The sequence below is a fragment of the Nyctibius grandis genome, chromosome Z, assembly GCF_013368605.1.
Source record: "Nyctibius grandis isolate bNycGra1 chromosome Z, bNycGra1.pri, whole genome shotgun sequence".
NCBI classification, from domain to species: Eukaryota; Metazoa; Chordata; class Aves; order Nyctibiiformes; family Nyctibiidae; genus Nyctibius; species Nyctibius grandis.
In genome coordinates, this window is record NC_090695.1 from 91,620,727 (window position 1) to 91,641,846 (window position 21,120).

Consider the following 21,120-nt stretch of genomic DNA (forward strand, 5'->3'; position numbering starts at 1 on the left):
TACTACTGTAAAGGGTCTAAATTATGCTGAATTACAACATTAGGCCAAAACACTGCAAGTGAACTGAACAGTTGTTAAGGAGCACTGCTTTGCTTTATAGCATCTTTTTTCTTCAGTCAAATCCTTTTCTACAATCCTAGGAAAGGGAAGGAGAACTCCATGATAAGCAGCCAGTTCTCACAGTACCAGAAGAAATGAAGTAGTACCCTGTCAGTCACCCCATAATGTGAACTAAGGAGGGCAAGGAAACCATCCAGTATGGGGGAAGCTGCCATTGTCACTTGAGTCTTACCCAAAAAGCTTGAGCTTTTAAAAGCTTCAGTTCAAGCACTCTGACCAGAGACACTGAGAGCAGTGCCACTGCTCAGCAAGACAGACATCCATCTTTGTCCAGTCTAGTTCCTCAAATGCTAAACAGCAACATCTCCAGAGCTATACAACTCATCCAGAAGACTTTTGCAATCCAAGTTTATTTGTAAAAAAATACACTAGCATGCCACATTTACCAGGAACGCTCTTCTCCTCTTTAGGCATTTAAGAGGAGCCAAAATTAGTAGCATTATGGCCACCAGAGAGAGAATGCCAACAGCAGTTATTGTAATGCCAGCCCATGCTTCCTGGCTCAAGAGAGTGTTCCCTACAAAGGAAATAAAAAGATACAGTTTGTGGAGACATCTCTTCACTAAACCCCAGCAACACAAATTAGCATCACACTTGCTTAGTACCTTGGGTCACAGACCATCCTTCTGGCACAAGGAGGACAGGACCCTGCAAGCTCACCACTGCAGAGTTCACACCTGGCATCCCACTCTCTACAATAGGAACATAGTAAAGGTGAACCCCATAGTAGTACAGTAGGTTATCTTGGGTCAGTACAACCTAAGATCTGCTTAGACATTACCTCGCTTGCTTCTAGATGGCCTAGGGCATCTTGTTATACACAGAGGGGAGTCTGGCTGAAAACGGTCACAGATCAGCACACTGCAATGGAAGTACACCTAGGGCAGAGAATGATAGGTCCATTCATTTTGGGACAAAAACTGCTCCTAAATACCACTCTAAGAAGGCAAATGACACCTACTAGACCAGGGAGAGCTTTGTCACCAGAGACAAAGGCAAAAGTCTTCACTTCCAGCCTTTGGCGATAGTTAGCATAGCTGACACCATGCCCCACAGGATGAAACACAGTCCTGTAGCTGTCCAGGTCATATGCACACCTGCCAATCGGTGAGAAGCAGCAAGTCAGAACAGCAGGGTGGAGATCAGACATTCCTTTGGGGGTTTGATTTTGTTGAGGTTTTTTTGTTTGTTTGTTTCCTTTAAAAGCAGCAAGCTAGAGTTTGAGGAGGTGCCATCCTCCTACAAGTTCCAGCACACCAGGGCAGCACCACCAAGGCACCTTGAAAGCCACCTGAAGTGAAGCCCTTGTACCTTGGGGTCTGTTCCCAAGGGAGGCACAGGGGGAATTAGGGAATCTACCCATGCACTGTCAAAAGTGCTTTAATTTCTCTGGAAGGACACTCACCCATCAACAACAATATTCCACTGGGGAAGCGAGCTTGGATCTTGTGAAGTTGTTGCCCAACAGTCATCCAATACCAAATGGAGGTTGGGATCATTGCGGTTCAGGACCTGAACTTCCAGAAAGATGGGCTGCCGTAGGTACCTTACTATTGGATACTGATCATGACGGTATGGCTGCCTGTATGAGTCCTCTGCAAAAACCAAAGCCTTGTTAGATAAGTCCACATACAAAGAGTGTCCTGAAGAAACTCAGGTCTAGAGCTCTTCAACAGCAGCCAGTCCACCAGCTGCAGTTTGTCCTAGAGTCACAGATTTAAGTCATCTGTCTCAAGTAGCATGGGTGGGAGGGAAGGAAGCACATCAGGTCATTAGAAGCCCATGCACCAGAACAGTTCACTCATACATCCACCCCCAAACAAGCTCAGTTGCTTCCCAGCCACCTGAACCCAGAGTCAGCTTTACCTGGGTAGCTTAGAAGAACTAAGGAGAGGGGACCTTGGTTCACTGAAGAAGCCAGAGTAGGGAAGGTTTGTCTACCCTTATAGTGAGGGAGGCATCACCATTGCTGAAGGAGCACAGGACTGTTAGCCTGTAACAAGGAAGAAGCAGGTAAATCTTATGTTCATATACAGGATATCTGGTCCTATGTATTTTCTAAAGAGGTTTCAGACACACCTGAGTTCACTGTCCCTGGAGATCCTGCGCAGTGGAAGGTCTGCCCATAATGCCCTCACCTCATTCTCATAAACAATCTTCTCTCCATCAAACTGAGAGAAGTAACAGCATTAGCAAGGGCATTCCTAATGCATGAAGCCCTCCCCATCAATCCTGGCTACACACTTACCCAATACTTGGTCCCACACCCATTCAGTGGGACATGAAACCAAACCCTGTCATTCAAAGATGACTTAAAGGCTGGCCGGCATGCAGGATCTCTGAGCCTCAATGTATCCAAGTCTAGCAGTGGTGTAGTACTGTCAGCAAGGACTTCAAAATCCATGTACCCATCCTGGGTGCATACAGCAGCTGTAACAGAGGTTCACATAAAGTGTCATGTCAGTCTTTGACAGCTCAGTCTGGCAAGAGCTGTTGTGTTCTGGCTAGAGATGAACTAGCCCTTCACAGGAAAGTGAAAGAACAAGCCCTGCTGAAGGATTACCATCTGAGCAGCACATGGGCTGAGTCCATTGCAGAAGTCAGTCACTTACTTATTGGTGCACGCTGGTCACAGGGGCATTCTGGATGCATCACCATTGCCACAGTCTCCCCATGGAAGTGAAAATCCAGTTTCAAAGAGGACATGTAGGACTGAAGTCCTGAGCAGCTCTCCCCATGTAGCTGAAAGACAAGAGTTATTCTCCTGGAGTGTACCTACAAGAGCTCATTTTAACACATGCATGTGTTAGTGTTTCACTAGCCCTGGGGCCATGGTGCTTTTCACACTCAGCTAGTTTGTTAATTTGCATTGCTCCAGGCATGCCAAATACCAACCCACTCCAAGAGGAATATTTTCACCTCCATCTATGTTTGCCAAGAGACTTCATGAAACCCAAGTTACCTTTGAGTGATGCCTATCTCAAAGTCAGTTTGCATTCATCTTAATCACAACTGCCCTCAGCCAGCCACAGGGCACATGGCTGACTTGACAGGCGCTTAGTCAAGGTCAAAGCTACTGTGCTCTGGTTCTCAGCAAGCACCAAAGAGTTGTGATCACACCAACTCCTGTAACTTAAGGATCAGAACTCACCCTGGACTTCAGAACTCCCCTGCTAATATGCAGCTTGACTCCTCTCTTTGTGTCCACAGCAATGCCATTTTCCTGAAGTTGGTCCATGGGGATGGTCTTATTCTCTACACTCACAGCCATAAGGGTCCCTGGGAAGGCTGGGATAGCAACAGTCATATGTGTTGCATTACAGGTTGCTGGACCTGCAACAACATCTTTGTTAAATATAACACCAGTTTCCTCAGGGCAGAAGGAGACCAGGTTCTGACTTTCTCCACACATTACCTGGTGCACAAAGCATTCTGGATGCCCCAGTCAGTCTATGTTCAGGAGGGCCATATGTGAGGTTGAGTGCCACAGTGTAGAGCACCTTATTGTTGTGCTGACAAAGAAGATAGAGGTCTATTAGAGAGTACTCAGCTCATGATCCATCATAAGACCAACCCCACAGGGCCATATACTATGTCTGGTTCAGGACTGCTGCTATTCATGTTTGCAACAGCAGTTTCTTCCCATCTCAACACCCTTTCAAAAAGGATTGCTCATGAGACTGCCATTCAGATGTTCACAGGACCAGCTATAGCTAGGATCCCACTTACATAGATGCTTGTCAGCTGTGCTGCTGAGGTGCACAGTCTGCTTCCCCATTTTATAGGCCTGGGCAGTTCACAGGTTTCCACAGGTCTACAGGAGGGAGATACCTACCCTCTGTTAAAGCAGTACTGTCTCCTTACTGCCAATTCTTTGTTCACCTACCTTGTAGGAAACAACTCCAGTAGCAGTAAAGGCCACCTGAAAGATCAGGTTGTGGCCATCAGCTAGAAAGTTATAGCCTTGCTGCATGGCTTGCCCAAGGCTCAGCTGATGTACTCTGGTTCCATCATCAACTGAGAGAGTCCAGGCCATCGGAGTTGCTGGAACCTGCAAAACAGTAGATCCTTCATTAGGAAGGGAAGGCATAGCCACACAGAAGCAGCAAGCCATACAGTTCTTCACCCTGCAGGGCTGCCACCTTGCAGGTTTTACATTCAGGCTCCCTACATTGATAGTATAGAATTAGTCTTCCCAACAAGATGCAATTACCCCAGAAGAGGAAACTACTCCAGCTTGGAGGCATCAGACTCAGTTTAGATCCAAAACCCACACATTCCCACACCCTCCCTTTGGAAGACAGAAGGCACATACCATATGCTCATCACTGAGGCTTGTAATGAGTCTTGGGAAAGTAACCTGGAACACAGCACAAGGGTTAGACCACAGGAACAGACAGTGGTGACAACACTACAGCTTTCTAAGAAAAATCTCCACTATAGAAAAGCAGACAGCTGGCACCAGCATCCCTGTTTCCCCTGCAACAGGGCTGGAGCCAGACCATACGCATCATTAAAGACCATTTGCAAACTAGCTCTTCAAAGAGCTAGTTGTCATGCCAAGATCAACATGCAGCCAACAGACCTCCCTGAAGCTGGCTGGAGCTTTCCCCATCTTTCTGGGGGTCCCAGCCATGCAGTTCCAGGAGACAGCCATCCCACCTTGCAAGCCCCTAAGCAGGATCTATAGCATTCCCATTCCTCTGCTTACTGCCATGTAGTCTTTTGTACAGTTTGTTGCACCAGCAAAGAAAGGAGCGGTGATTTCATCTGCATGAACAGTATCACAGTGAGTGCTGTAGGTTATGTTCTTTTCTTCTCCCATTGTGTCATTCACCATCAGCCTCAACCTTAGCTGGTGCCAACCATGCTATAGAAGAGAGACATTAATTAGAAAGAGGCAGCAGTATTCACTGCAGCACAATGACAACTAAAAGCCTTTGAGGCTAAACTGTGACTTCAGAGTTGTTCCAGATGTTTGTACCACTGCAAGTACACAATGAACTATCATTTTAGAAGCTTATGGGAAAGGATCAGTTCTCTAGGAAAGCACAGGGTAACAAGACTAGGTTGAAGAGCAGAAAGTACTGAGAAAACTGCAGGAGTCAAGAAGAAAACTTTCGAGGATTGGCAGGCTGTAGTGACAGAGTCAGCTCTTCAGGAAACAAGTTAATAAATGCTAAAACCAAGAGTCTTGTGGTATTTCAAATACCTATACCAGCAAATCCTGGTTTTGAGCCTAGTTTGGGTTGGTCTCCCACTTACTACTCTACCTGAATAGCATGCATTGTTAATTGCTCTATCAATATACATATGTATAAACAGAGTGGTGCTATAAAACCCTTGGATCTGGTCCACTTCCCTACAAAATGCTATTTAACATAGTTCTCAATTCCTTTACATGCAAACACATTTATGTCAGTGTCTGAGGGGGTTTAATCCATAATTGAAAGAACAAGTATTAAGGTAACAGTTCATTTGGGTTTTTTTTGTTAAACTACTTCTGGCATGAACTGCTTTTATAGCATAGTTTAAGCTTTTCCACTCTTGAAGAAAGTTGGAGCTAGAAACCCTATTAAACCCAGTCCTGACCAGAAAAAAAAACCAAACTCCATCACAGCACCTTCCCAGAAGGGAGACCCCTTTACCTCCAGGCTAGTGCAGTTGACAAACAGGACACTGAGCAACAGCCTCTCATAATCCATAGTGTGGTCACAGGACACCATCTCCTCACCACTCACATCTAGGGAGAAAGCAGATGATCAGCCCTGCAGGCAGACATCTGCTTTCAAGCTACAGTAGAAAGGACAAGCCAGGCCAGTAGCGATACCTACCTACAACACACACATGCCAGGAGTAGTTACCAAGCTCTCTGGAAAACTCAACCTCCATCCCATCCCTGTGACAGGTCACACTCTCTGCAGGGGGAAAAGACCACAGTCACCTCCACCATGACCCTCCTGGAGGCATATACCCTGCGAGCCCTCCAGCTAGCCAGCCCTGCTTCGGAGATCCCTTCCACACCAAGGCAGAGGGGAAGCAGCTCCAAGCTCCTAAAGCCCACATCCACACCACTATCAGTCCAGAGACACCTCATTACCCAATAGATCCTGATCTCCCAGGCCATCAGCACAAGGGGCCAAGGGCAGCAAAAGGCCAAACAGGAGCAGCAACCTGCAAGCAAAAGAGGACCAAATGAGAGCACAACAAGAAAAGAACCCAGCTCCCCATCCCACCCCAAAACCTCACTCACCACATCCTTGAGGTGCTTAAGCACTGCTACTCCACAAACAGCCCCACCTTCCCACTGATACCACAGGCTTACTCCTTGGCTGCCTGGGGAGGATTATATAGGACCTGGTGCAGGCTCCACACAGGTGCAGCCTTTCTGCTGAGAGCTTGCACCTGCCTCTCGTTGAGATGCCGTTGAGATGCAGTCTCCTTGCTGTGAAGAGGAGGGCTCACAGGAGACCTTAAGGTGATATTAAGCCTTTAGCATGGGTTGTTGTTTCCTTCTATTTTTAAGGTATTTTTTTCTTGCTCTGATAGTTCACTCCCTTTATTCTCTTGTCAGATGTTGCACAGAGAAATGCACATCTTTTGGCAGTAATTTTTTTAAAAGGAGATTTCTGTGCCCCTTTGATTTTCTTGTTAAGGGAGAAGCTGCTGCCTGAGCAACCACACACCATCCAAGGAGTGCAACACACACCACTTGAGACTTTTAACTTCGCAGCATCCCTTCGCAGTGGGCCGTTCTGGCAAGATGACAGGTGCCCCTTTCGACTCCTCGCTCACAAACACATTCACTCTCGGGCTCTTCCTCTTCCTTCAGGCTTGATCCTAGGTTTCCTGGAGCAGAGTCTCAGTTATCAAATCTTCTATAAAAAAATAATTTATTCAGATGGTACAGCAGAAAAACAGCTCAAGCTGGGTGCCTCCGGAGAGGGACCCCGGACAAAGAAATCCCTGGACAATTATACCCTCAGGATCTATGCACCCACCCCTCACGCGCTCTTCACACGCCTTTTGGTCCAATGGTGGTTTCTGGTCTGGGATCCTCTAGCACCTTATTGGATTCTTTCTCTGTCTCCAAGCAGGCCGTTAACTGCTCTTATCTCATTGAGTTGTGGCTTCTGCTGACGGTTGTAGCCTCCTTATCTTCTGGTTGGTGCTTCTTGTGTACCTGCTCGCTGGCAGAGCATGGGAAACCGAAAAGTCCTAGACTTGTGATAATCACTACTTAGCAACAACTAAAACATCAGTGTGTTATCAACGTTATTCTCATACTAAATCCAAAACACAGCACTGTACCAGCTACTAGGAAGAAAATTAACTCCATTCCAGCCGAAAGCACATCTAGCATATCCACAGCTTGCAGCCTAAGGCTTCAGCAAATCTAGCTACTAATGCTAAGCAAGGCTACTAGTCCTAACAATTCTTAATATTCTGATAGTTTAAAACAATTCCACTGGTAGATTTGTATGTAACAGAGAATATTTTGTTCCCCTGTATGGGCAAATCTGCAATGCTGATATAGATGTAATTAGGAGGAAAACATGAGTGGCAGGATAAGGAAGAGAAGTCCTAGATCAGATCTTTAGACTGGAAGAGCTTTGGAGGCTTTGGTCAGACCATCATTGTTCAAAGCTGTGGGGAAGAGGCCTGGGAAGAAAAAATTCTCATATTTATGTTATCTTTTAGCTTCCTCAATGCTTTTGAATTCAGACAGACTTGTAAAAAAACCCCAAAGACTCATATTTTTAAAAGTAATTGAATTCTTGAGATGTGAGAAAGCAAAAAGATAGATCATAGGAACAGAGGAAAATTAATATTATGGAAAAGTAAATTAGGAACGGGATGTTAAATTGGGCTTCACAGAATAATAAATTTTCTATTAATGTACCATGTACTCATGTAAAATGTATTCATTTATATTTCTTTTTACAGCTATAGACCTGTGCCTAGAGCAGATTTTAGAGTTTCCCAGCCCAAGTGACAGTAGCCTCATTTCTCTAAAAGATTTAGAGTTGTGGGAAAGAGCTTGTCTATCAGCTGCTGGTAGGTGCCGAAGCGCTGGGAACTTGGATGGGACACAGCATGGGTGGAGGCAGGCAGCTGCAGAGCGTGGGATTGCCGTCAGCACGCTGTGTAGCAAAGCAATGTGACCCATCCAGGCAGAGCAGATGACAAGTGTAATTTTAAAATGTACATTCTTTAGAAGCATCTCTTTAACTCTCATCCTTGTGAGAACATGGCAAATGCAGAGTTAAAGTTATTATGCAAGTGGGGTACCAAGTATGCATGATGTGTGCACGATGCCACTCATAGCAATGAGCAGGCACTAGCTTGGATCCGTAACCACACCAGAGTAAATAGCACCTGATGTTAGTAGCACAAAAATAAATTGCACTTCTGTGTTTGCCACCAATAGGCTCAGCATGCAGATAACCTTTGGCAAGAAATTAACTTGCCAAAGACTCCTGAATTCACAAACATACATCATGTACCTTTTTTTCTCTTTTTTTTTATAATGAGATTCATTGTTTTCAAAAGCAATGATTATACAGAAAACTAATGAAACAAACTCTGAAGCCATACACAAGTTGGTTGTATTATGTATCTATTATTATTTAGCTTGGGTTTAACTAACACAGTACAGGGAAAAAAAGTGTTTCAACTACACATCCTTTAAAGAATTACACAAACGAGGTACTTTCAGGCAGTCAAATCTGATGTAAAGTTAAACTTAGTCATAATTTCCCCGCCCCTGATTCCCAGCTTCATTAAGTTGTTGGAAAAGCTGTAAGTCCCAGGGAGCTTTGGGTCATGTTCTGGAGTTTGGCTGACCCTGGGCTGGTAAAAGCTCGATCTCACATCATGCCAGAGTGATGCTGCTGGCATGGGGGAAACCTGCGGAGACCTGGGAAGCAGCAATGCACGGTCCCTTCACTGAAGGACAGCCTGTCCTCGCCTGCTAGTTAACTTTGCCAGCTCCCAAATGCCTCGTAACAGGTTGTGGCTTGTGTAGCTGAAAGGTAACGTTGGGCCAGACAACATTTAACAGTTAGAGCAACACTATTGCCACAGTCACCACCACTGCGTTTGCCCTGCGGTGTAAGGTACCAGCTCCTAATATCAATCTTCACGAATGTTAGTTTGTAGGATGTAATTAATCAGCATGTGCTAAAATAATTAGTTGTTGCTTCACTTATGTCTGAGTTTGCAGCTTAAGCTACAGAGAAAGCACAACCATTCTCCGTTCAAAAAAATTCAGCTCCACCTGTCTGAGTTGTTGAGCCTGTAACAACAACTATGGCCTGAGTTACAGGGAAACAGCTAATTCATGCCCTGAAACACAAAACTCTCTCTGTGGCTTTCACTTTTTTTCTGCTGCAAAAATCTGCAAGGTCTCCTCTTCCAATCCTCTTCTTTTCTCTTTTACTTGTTTGATTTTCTCACTTTTGGGAAAAGCAGCATTGCCCAAGAGCAGTGCTGAACACCCCGAGCATTGGGGCGTTGCATGCCATCTCCAGAGAGATCACCCCAGGACAGACGCACTTTCCTATGGACTTTGTCTGCCCCTGTCCCTCACACACTGGCAGCAGGACAGTATTTGAGACAGCAATGAGCTCAATGTGGCTTTCCTTGGGCCTGTTTGTAGTACTGATGATGATATCATGGGGAAAAAAAACAAAACCAAGAAAGAGGCTCTAGCAACACAAAGAGCCCAAGTGCCAGGTCAGGACTCCTGCTTCTGAGCATTTGCAGCAAAAACACTTACTGCAAATGTCACTATGATACAACAGATAACGTCACTGCCTCTAGCCCTACAGAAGTCCCCCATCCTGCTTTTGTATGCCCAGTATGGCCGGGCGTCGAGGTGTGATGGTGAGGAGAAACAGGGCTTTGGTAGAGTTGGCTTTAGAGCCTTTCCATTTTGTGTATCTTTCCCTATTGATTAGGGCCTCGCTCCTGAAATGGCGGGTGCAGGCAGGCTGCGAGGGCTGCCCTTGGACCCCCGCCTCGAGCACGTTACACCTGAACAAAGATCGTGTCAGGATGGATCTCGGGCAGCACCGGCATGGGTCACACTCAACCTCGCTGTGGGAACAGGGCTGCTCAAGAGGACATCCAGCAACAGTGTCCTTGGCACAGCAGCTTTGCCTCTCTAAGGAGTAAAGAAATAAGCTTTTATTGTTGTTTAAATGTTGTCGTCGTCTCTGAATTGTGTAGCCACAACTACCCCGTGTGACTAATTTCATTCTTCTCTAAGTTCATTAGTTCCAAGGATCTCATTAGACAAGCGGAGACTTACTTGCCTCCCCTCCTATGGCCTTTACCATACCACGTTTGGTGCTTGTAAAAGTTGCAATGAGGAAATGTTGTGCTGGATATTACCTCATGCAAAACAGATGGCACAACAACATCACTGTTCAGACTGGGCTCTGATTTATCTAGAACAACGTAACTAATGATGCTGTAGTCTTTCAATCTAAATAGTTTGTTTAACTGGTAATACTTTATTTAAGATCGTTCTCAAAAAAATAGAGCAATAATCAGAGACCTAGCAAATTCCAGTAACAAATCAAAAGTGCTAGTTAAATAATTCATTAGCTCACACCACCACGTACCATCACAACAGAGTTTCTCCTGAGCCTGGTAAGACATTTCAATTGGAAGTGGAATGGTTTTGAAGTTCTTTTCAACCCCCAAAAGAAAAGCTTCATTCTAACTACTCAGGGAGTTTAAAAAGTTCACAATTTTGAGCTTTAGTCTCAAAAGAAAAATCTGCATTCAGGCTGAGAAATTTACCTCATCTGATGTTGAATCATTTATTGCATTTTAAGTTGAGGTTTTTGGATGGGACAAAGATGAACAAATACCAGGAGTTCAGAAACTGATGGAGATTTTGTTTGGTCTTTTCTTTTTTCTTTCTTTTTTTGTGATGCCCACTTTTGTGACATAAATAATAATGCTTGCAAAGTCCCGAAGCTTCTCTCCAATTGATGTGGGTTTTGCTTTACCTCTAATTAAAACTTGGAACAATAGTTTCCCACTTAGCATCATACAGAGTAACTTTCTTTTAAAATCAGTATTTTCAGATGTTAGATGTTAAAAATGGTTCTGAGATCAACACTTTGTGTGCTGAATTAATTCGCAGAAAAGCAAATTAATGTACTTCTGTAATAGAAATCAATAATCTTGAAAAACGAAAAGGTCTCTTTTGCCACCAACTCCCTTTCATGGGTGTATCTAATGATGCAAAATGTCAATGTACAAGAAAAATGCTGTCTCCTCTCTTCTACCAGGCACCGGTGGCATATGCAGTATGTGCCTTGGTGATCATTTTACACTCTTGAGAGTGAAAAAGCTTACACTACCCAGTAAAGGAAATAACATTCAATGGCATCAAGAAACAGCTAATCTAATATATACGTTAAAAAGCATATGTAGTACCTTTGTTCTGCAACAGCTGTTTTTTTCTAGTAGCTGTAAATTTAACTCAGTGCTGCGCCTGGTTAAATAGAAAATGGAAAGAATGACTGCATTTTTTTATTAGAATATTATTAATGGCAATTGTGCTGGTTTTGGCTGCAATAGAGTTCATTTTCATCACAGTAGCTAGTATGGGGCTGTGTTTTGGATTTGTGCTGGAAACAGTGTTGATAATACAGGGATGTTTTTGTTACTGCTGAGCAGTGCTTACACAGAGTCAAGGCTTTTTCGCTTTCTGCCCTGCTTTCCTGGACATGGGAAGGAGTGAATGGATCCCTTGCTTTGCTTTGTTTGTGTGCATGGCTTCTGCTTTACTTACTAAACTGCCTGTATCTCAACTCACTGGTTTTCTCACTTCTACTCTCCCAATTCTCTCCCCATCCCACTGGGGGGGAGCGAGCGAGCGGCTGTGTGAGGCTTAGTTGCCGGCTGGGGTTAAACCACGACAGCAATGCAGGGAACTTGAAAAAGGGCTGAGGGTAAAACTGTCTTTTAATACAGGGATGGAGGTGGCCTGGGTGAAGCACAGCCCTTCCTCACTGCCCTGAAACAGCAGGGGATGGCTGTGTCTGTGGACGACATGAAGGAAAACCAGGGCTTTAGTTTGCTCCTACCTAGACTTGTTTATTCAAGGATTCAAACCTGTCACAGGATTTGACTGACTCTCCTTGTCCTCATGGAGGAAAATGTTAGTACAAGTTTGTTCCTGAAGAGCTCTTCAACCCCTGTCTGAGAAAATAATTGAGAGAAAGCCCATTTGGAGACATCTCCGGTGTACTGCGTGGGTGGCATTATGGGAAGTAAATGAGGTGGCACTCCAGTCGGTAATTGCACCAACTCTGGACAATGAGTTGGTTTGCAATTGCTACTGCTTCTGTAACAGGGGCATAATAAGCAACAAAACCCCACTGGTAATTGCTGAGGGTAGATTCTCTAAGATACAGGTTAATTCAGTTAGTCACAGAAAACAGCTTGACAAAAAAGTAACGTTTATCTGGCAGCTGTTGTGAATGTGACCAGAATAACAGGTAGCCTGCAGCATTTTATTAAGCAGCAGGTAGTCTCTTACTATTTCTTCTCAGCTGTTTTAAAACTCACTTTTTACATGGTTTTCTCTTAGTAATTCTTTTGAACCTAAAAATTAAAATTACTGTCTAATTCTATAAGCTTCTACTCATAGAGGTAGCCCTTAATGCCACTGAAACCAGGGGAAATTTCCAAAGCAAGAAGTGGTTACGTGAGATGGGGACTGGACCCATCTGTTCCCAGGCGAGGACCACAGTGCCCAGGCTGGGACAGTGGGTTCAGGCCCATCACATTTCCATTTCTTGAATTCCCTGTGCTATCCTGAGGAAATACTGCACATTTTTTGCATCTAAAACAGAGATTACAACACGTCTTAGATGAATTTATATTTGCCAAGTGCCTTAAGATCCTCTGATGAAATGCAATTTGTGGTTAAAAGGATCACACACTAGACTGTGGTTTTGCCTGCTGTGACTTGCAGACCTGCTGGTGGGTTTATTCAAACACCACCCCGGTCCTGACAGGCCTGTTTCCATCCACGCATCAATCTGCGTACATGAAAGGGCTTCATGGATGTGCCTGGTTTGGCAGGGGAGAGGCTTGTTTTTAAATGCAGCAACCCAGTAAATGATAGGTTACAAAGGACTTCACCAGTAAAGGTAACTGCTTATGCATTTCATCCTATCAAAACTCAGGGATACTTTATTGCTTAGGGTGAAATCTGGTCGTACTGACATTCATGGCCTTTTGAAGGTTTTTTTGAGTTTTTTTGAAGGTTTTTTTGCAGTTCAAGGTCCGTTTGAAGTTTTCTCAGAACAGTTAGGCAAAGACACAGAGAAGATGAAAGAATTCCCTCTACGTTTAAATAGTCAAATATGCAATGAATGGTAAGTGGCAGAGCCACCTTCCAGAAACTGAAAGCATTCACCACACCATCGCCTCATTACCTATGCAGAGCTCCAGATAAGTTGTCTGCTAGGATGAACTTTGCCTCCTCATTTCCATCCTCACGGGGACGTCTCAACTTGTAATCATTAATGAATGATCCCTGTAATGGAAGGGTGACTGTACAGTCTGGATATCATTCAGAGCTGCTTCGGGAAACCAAAAGTTAGTGAAAATGTCCAGCAGGTATCACAAAGCAGCAGCCGATGGCAATTTGGACCTCTTGAAAGAAGCCACTAGGAAAGACCTCAATACTTCAGATGAAGACGGGATGACGCCCACCCTTCTGGCAGCATACCATGGGTATCTAGAAGCTCTGGAAGTCGTATGTCGGAGGGGGTAAGTCAATCAGCCTCCATTGCTTAAAGCTTGTGGCTTAAAACTATCATTAGTGCACCATTTTTCTAATGCCCCGATGACCTCAGACCCAAAAGGCTGAAAATCACGGTCATTTCTTTCAATGCATTGCCAAGAATTGCTTCTTTTCATCTGCAATGGCCCAGAACCTGCGAGCAGGTCTGTACGTTTGGTCATTGAAGCTGCACAGACATCAGCAGGACTGTCTCGTACATGGAGTCTGGGTTAGTAGGAGCAGGGCCCTGGGACCTCGCCTCGCTGTAATGGAGGAGAAGTTGGCTGACAAGCCTTGGTGATAACATATCTTTGAAACTGGCTCTAGAGAAATGCAATGTTTGAAACATTTTTGGCAAAAAATCTCTCCTATTTGCTTCGAAAGCACAGTTACTAGATACCTGGGAAGGTTTAATGCTTTCCAGAGGCAAGTCACAACCAATAGTTTTGAGACAGCAATGTCTAAAATTGTTATTTCTCTGCTTTTCATAGTATTAGCAACTACCATTATGATAAAAATACTACTGTTTCAGAAGCTGGGGCACGACACTTGCAAACCTGAAGAAAAAAAAAAAAGAAAAAAAGGAAGGTTTTCTAAAGGTTTATTTTCTATTAGTAATATTTCTGTTTGGCATCATTTAAATGTACTACATGCTTAAAATGTATTCTTGAAATGCTAATTACCTCCCCACCCTGTATAGTCTCTTGCTTGGAGCCTACCTTTTAAGCTGTGATTCTGTAATAAGATCTAATAAAAGAAAATCCGCTCTTGTGTAGAGATACAGTTGATAAAATATTCTTTCTGGGCTGAGATGAAGATTAAGTTGACCTGTATTTTCAATCATAATAGTTTAAAGAAGATTGGAGGGGAAAGTTGAATAACTATTTGGATGTATCTGAGTTTTATTAAAAATAGAGTTGAAAATATGGAATAAAAATAGTTTTTTCATAGATTTGCTTTATAGCTCATTGAGCTCAGGTGTGGCTGCAATAACACAATAAAAAAGACCTTTGGACTGCATGGTTATTGCTGTGTCCCCAGGAGAAGCAAAAATAGATTGAAAATTTTTGAACTCATATAATTAAGGCAGATCCAAGGAAATATCTACAGTCAACAAAGGTTTGTCCTTGAACGCCTAGAAGACAGAACAACTAGCTAAGGAACAAATAAAAAACATATTTTTTTTTCAAAATTTGAATGAAAAATGTCATCTACCGTATAAGCTGATAGAAGTCACAGAGGATGACACAAAGATCAGAATTTCTATGTATTTGTTATTTAACGTATTTCTAACTTTTTCTTGGTAGAGGACAGCTTTGGGACGGTATTGCCCTCAGAATCTTCAAACATACCCATTCACCTCCATTTTAATCCCAGATTTCTTGACACGATCAGCAAGCTGGGGCTGTCCGAGATATGGCTGTAGTCTCACTGGTTTTCTTGGGAGAAGCTGAATTTTGGAAGACGTTCAATCTGTTCTGCAGTCAGTTAACGTTTTCTTGTGAGAAAGTATTTTAATTATTTTTAACAAATTCATCCTTTCCTTGAAGAGGTTTCCTGACAAAGGCACTGAGATACAGGATGGTTTTCTTTAGAGTGGTTGCAGATTTTAGGACTCTCAAGCTTGCAACACATTCAGCCCTTGGAAAATGTAGCAATACTAACAATAAACCCTTTCATCTTGAGATAGTTTATCTTCCCAGGCATCAAAAAATCTTTTCTCTGGTTGTTTTGCAGGTACATGAATAAAGGCAAGACCAAGTAGCAGGTCTGCTCTCTTTTGTGTGAGCCTCTTTCTTGGGAAAGCAGGGAAAAGAGGAGTATGAGAACCCAAAGTAGATGTCAAACCTTATCCAAAGTCCCACTGAGCTGGGAACAGACACTCTAGTTTGTCAATTGTTTGAGGCTCAAAGGCTGGCAGGCTCCACGGGGAAAAGAGACCACAAACAGCTATGAAGGGACCTGGGGGAGGATGGATGACCCGGCACTCCCAAGGCTCGGGATAAAGCAGCCTGTTTGCTAACGTGGGAATTAAGGAATCTGGCACGTTTGGCTGCTGTCAGGCAGTTCCCAAGGGCAGAGCCACAAAAGCAGAAATATGTACACATGGTTTCCATATGTCTAAGTGGAGAAACTTTGATCCTCAGCTGCCACCTCCTTGTAGAAATGCCTGCGTTCTCGCAGCCTGGCACCCTCAGACTTGCCATTGTTTCTCAACACGAGCAGCTTTATGTCTCAGCTCTGCAGGGACCCCCGACCTCTCTCTTGCCTGTGGCATTTCAGGCTGAAGGATGTTTTCAGATTTGGCCCTCAACAAATACATTAGTGCTTTGCTCCAGAGATACTCAAAGCCAGAGATCAGTGCCTGAAGGAGATTTTGTGATAGGACGGACCATTTCACTCGTAGTACAGCTGCGTGGAACATCCACATCATTGAAATGCTCAAACATCCAAGAGCAGAAATTCTCCTTGTAAATTTGGCCCCTGGCTCTGAAGTTATTAAAGGTTTTGGGCTACCATGGCTGCCTTGATTCTTGGTCACAGCCGACTCAAGCCCTGTTCTGAACCATTGCTAATGTTGGTCCTGCCAAATATGGAATAAAAGATTCAAGCCGATTCTCATCTGCAGGCAGCAGTTCAGTGTGAAGTCAGTGCAAGATTTTAAAAGAAAGCAATACTTTTCACTGGCTTTAAATTCAATTGAAAAGATGTGGTATTTTATTTTCAAATGAGCTTCTGCTTTTCAAACCCCATGAGCAAAAGCAGCTTAAGGAGAACAGAAGAGCTGAAGAAAAACAACAGCATCTATCTGAGCTTAATCTAACAGCAACGGAGACAAATGTGTAATCGGGGCTTTACTCTTAATCATTTACCTATTACCTACCAGAAAAGTTACTGCACAGGCTCATTAAATACGTATCACTGTGGCCAGTGCAGAATCCTCCTAATATTGCCCCTACATCTGACATGCATGGAAAAGAGTAGACTCTTTTCCTACATGGAAAGAGTCACCAAAAAGCCTTTAAAATACTCCATGCAAAAGCTATTGGAACAGTTTTACCATTAATTCCAATGAGTGTAAGTCAAAACCTGAGCCCACTTGGAGCTGCCAGCAGCAAAGCAGTCGGAGTTGCAGCCCCTCGCCTGCACACGAGTGGCTGCTTATTTCTGCCCTATTGCAGGAGGCAGGTGAGACCGGCAGGGAGCAAAGCAAGCCCTGCCAGCAGCCCTGCCAGACCCTAGGGTGACACGAAGGAACTTCCCTGGCTCCGTTATGGGGAGTTGCATATGCAGTCGCACTCAGCCCCAACGAGCTGGCTTAATTCACAGATGGGCAGGAATTAGAGCTTATGCCACACAGGCAGCCAAACTCAGTGCTTGTGTGAGTAGGTGCAGCACCGTTCTAGAGGACGGAGCTAAGCTGACTCACTTTCATTGGGCCGTACTCATCATAGCAAAGCAGAGCTAAACATTTAGTATCTGTTCAATCCCCCTACAGTGCTATGCTTGGGTACGTCCAGCTCATTCTATGCTATTTTCCTTCTCAGAGGTGATCCGGACAAATGTGACATCTGGGGGAACACGCCTCTCCACCACGCTGCTTGCAATGGTCACATCCATTGCGTTTCTTTTTTGATCAACTTTGGTGCCAATATCTTCGCTCTGGACAATGACCTCCGCACTCCCCTGGAGGTGGCTGCCAGCAGAGACCGCAATGAATGTGTCAGAATCCTGGACAAAGCTGCCACCGAGCAGAACATGCTGAATCCAAAGAAGGTCTCCAAACTCAAAGCACAGGCCCAGAGGAATGTAGAGAAACAAATCAAGGAATGCGAGAAGCGCCAAGAGAAGCACCAGCACGAAATGAACCAGAATTATATGAAAGAAAAGCTTGGCACAGTAAATTCTTCCAGAGGGACACATTCCAGAGTAAAACTGCCTAGTCTCTTTGCTTCAAATACAAGTCCTTTCTCCAGAAATCTGAAAGATACCTTTAAACTGAAGTCAAAAAAGACAGCTGACAGCACAAGAAGCCAGGAAACACAAAGCAATAACCAAGAGGATGGTACAGGTAGGAGAACTGTGATGCATTTGTTTGATGAGAAAGAGGAGGATGAATTACTGAATGACCTCGGAGAGAAAAGCTTTTCTGATAATAACAGTCAGCTCTCAATTTTTAAGCGGCCAGGTCTCGGCAAGATTGTATTTGGAAGGAATTTGGCTGCAGATGTAAATCCTGGAACTGTGTCTTCTGAGAAAGAAAGTATAAGCTTTAAAATGTCCAGTGAGCTCTTCCAGTATGAAAATGCTGAGAATGGCAGGGAAGATGATGCTGAAAATGGTGGTGATATCCCCTGGCATGAGGAAGAAGTCGTTTGGGATGAAGAGGAAGCAGAGAACACACCCCTTGAGGTATTTCTGGCATCACAGATGCTGGATGAGTTTCTTCCAGTCTTCATGAGGGAAAAAATTGATTTAGAGGCCCTGATGCTATGCTCTGATGAAGATCTACAGAGCATTCAGATGGAGCTTGGGCCAAGAAAGAAAGTCCTGCACGCCGCGAATAAAAGAAAAGCAGCATTCAAGAACCCTGGAAAGACTGTAGATACCTCCTTATAAATTAACATAGCTGTTGCTGTAACCTGCACACTGATTCATTATCTTTTCCTCTTTCCAAACAGCATGCAATTCTTTTCAGATGTCTGCTTAAGCAAAAGGCAGAGATGTTACCAATTGCTTTAGAAAGAACAGCAAGGACAAAGATTTTTCTCTCTGGATAGATGGCTGTGGTACGCAGGACATTAATTCAAGCATATTCTGCCAAAAAGAATGTGAAGGTAAAAAAACCCAAAAGCTCTTGATTTAAAGCTTTTTCTCCCTGAACTGTTTATGGGGATTGGATTTCTTTTGCTCTCAATAACTTAAAATATTAGTGAAGGCCAGTCACACTACATTCCTTAATAAAACCCTTCCTTTCTTCTTCAAAACCACAATGCAAAGAGCATTCCCAAAACTTGAGAGCTCTAAGCTTTCTCCATTTGCTTCTGTTAGACTGCTACAAACCACCCTTCCTGGTACTGATGATATATTAGAAATAGCATCTGAATCATGATTTCAGCTATGGCTTATTGACTCTAATAGCCTCTGAATAAATGTAAATAAGACTAATTTACAGCAAGCTTTGTGTTCTTGTCAGTAAAGTGTTTTGGTATTGTATTGATATTAATTTAAAAGTACATGAAGTACCTTGCCAAGAGATGTTTGGCATGAGTTGTATATTCTTTTCTCTTGTCTCATTAGACTGGACCCACTTGCCAGCACCCATCCTGTCCTAAATGGCATCAAGACTGCAATACTTTTAACTACAAGAAGCGTTTTCTGTTGGTGGTTGTCAGCCTCAGCCTGAAAACTGCATGTAACTGGGTACACACACATCCAACTCATGAAAAGGGAAAGAAAATGAGACTGTGCTTCTGTGGAAGCTCCTGTTCTTTACAGTCTATCTGGAGGCATTCACAGCACAGCTCCCTTCAGCTCCCTCAGGCCTGTTCCCTTGGGAAGCCAGCACTATCTAACATGAATTAATCACTCCTGTTGAGTTTTGTGAATCTAATAAGGTTTTTGTAGCAGTCATGCTCTAGCTAAGATCTCGGATTTTAGAGGCAGAATTATTAGCAAGACTTTTATCTTCAAATCTCTTTTTACAGCTTTCCATTGGTCACCTATGATTTTTTCCTTAGGGGTATTCTGCATTTGTGGATACTAATCCTAGTCAATGATCTATTTTTTCATGCTTCCTTCTTTCCACATCTTGTTACTTCGATTTGTATAATTCCTTTTCCTAGCTGGACATAATACTGCATTCTTTTCTCCTTGGATTCCTGTATTTCAGCACATTGATATTTTCTTCTATTAAGCAGCCACATCAAAGTCCTGTTCTGTGCAACCTTAAATGATTGCTGTGTTCAGCATAGTAATTAAATCAGACAGCATCTCCCCATACTCTGTGTTATTAACCTGCTGGACTGTTTTCATTTTGGCTAAGAAACTCGCAAATGTTTAACAAAGCAAGAAGGAAATTATGAATATTTGAAGGCCTATGATGAGTGGGTTTTGAAGGGTCAAACCCTATCATTCTCAAACACATAACTGATGTAAAAACGCAGGGCATTCCCTATCCTGGAGATACAAATGCCTCCCATTCCTCCTAGCAGCCTCAGAAGCAGCAAGCTGAGCCTCATTGCTCTCTGCATCTTCCCCTCCCTGCAGCTGCAGTGGCTGAATTCTACCGTCCCTAATATAAAGGGTCGAGACCAGGTGTACACTGCTCCTATGACCTCTCTCTTGTGCAAAGTGGTGAGCACAATGCATCTTTTCAGGCCAGATTTTAAGTAACTGGGTAAGATCCATTTATCCAGGGAAATGCTTTCAAAAATTCTGCTAAGCACGCAAGTGCCTGTCACTGATGGGAGCCAAATGTCAGTAGAAGGCACCTGGAGAAATTACACATTAGAGGGATCAGGATAAAAGTGTCTCTAAATTGCACCAACAATCTGCCTCTTTGCATACTCATCTGTAAATCTGCCTGACTGCTGCTGCCTCTGACACCCAGAGACAATGGCAGAGACGATCTGCACATAAATTGACTCGGATGTCACAAGCATCCAGTGTGTTTAGGTATTTGCAGTAACTTTATGGAGCTAGCAGATACAGCACAAGATCTGTAAGAGGTCCTTGTCCTTCTGGAACTGCATCTAGAGACTGAATACAAAGCCTCAGAGCACTTATTTTTAGGTAAATGAACCAACCCCAAAATATACACCCTTTTATTATAAATTAAAAATAGTTTTCAAAAAGTGCAATGCTGCTAGTCCTTTTCTTGCAGGATTGTCCTGGAAATTGGCCTCTGCTATAAACCAGCCATGGGGAACGACTGGGGAAAAAAAAATAAAAAGGAACACTCACATTTCAGTTTGTTCCACTCACGTGCTTTGCTGTTTTCCAAATTTTTTTCACCAACCCCTTTGTTTCTTTTATAGTTTGGAAGTATTTAAATTAATGAATCATAGATCTGACTCCTTAGCAACATCTGTATAGCGCAGTTCACTTAGAGACTTACCCTGTGCAATCTTACAGCCCAATCCAAACCCAAATCATAAAGCCATGGGCTCTCACATGAT

The 21,120-nt window shown here is 43.6% G+C and overlaps 2 protein-coding genes across 2 annotated transcripts; one reads left to right on the forward strand and one right to left on the reverse strand.

The window, feature by feature from the left end:
• Window positions 1-488: 488 nt before the first annotated feature.
• Window positions 489-10,203, reverse strand: ZP2 (zona pellucida glycoprotein 2). Its single transcript, XM_068422976.1, is given in 20 exon segments — window positions 489-637; window positions 726-812; window positions 902-998; window positions 1,082-1,217; window positions 1,526-1,715; window positions 1,987-2,053; window positions 2,056-2,113; window positions 2,200-2,291; window positions 2,369-2,550; window positions 2,733-2,862; window positions 3,272-3,453; window positions 3,536-3,632; window positions 4,007-4,171; window positions 4,436-4,480; window positions 4,832-4,990; window positions 5,769-5,863; window positions 5,955-6,038; window positions 6,221-6,294; window positions 6,374-6,399; window positions 10,159-10,203. Coding segments are annotated over 20 exon segments (2,160 nt in total).
• A 3,559-nt stretch (window positions 10,204-13,762) lies between these two features.
• Window positions 13,763-18,559, forward strand: ANKS4B (ankyrin repeat and sterile alpha motif domain containing 4B). The gene is made up of 2 exons (XM_068423843.1): window positions 13,763-13,926; window positions 17,488-18,559. The coding sequence occupies exons 1-2, from the start codon at window positions 13,763-13,765 to the stop codon at window positions 18,557-18,559; spliced, it is 1,236 nt and encodes a 411-aa protein (XP_068279944.1).
• Window positions 18,560-21,120: the final 2,561 nt, after the last annotated feature.

What these genes read in the sequence shown, in the direction of transcription:
- ANKS4B (XM_068423843.1), top strand. Translation starts at nt 13,763, where the DNA reads ATGTCCAGCAGGTATCACAAAGCAGCAGCCGATGGCAATTTGGACCTC. An exon ending in GAAGTCGTATGTCGGAGGGG is followed by an intron (nt 13,927 to 17,487) that starts GTAAGTCAATCA and finishes TTTCCTTCTCAG; the next exon opens with AGGTGATCCGGACAAATGTG.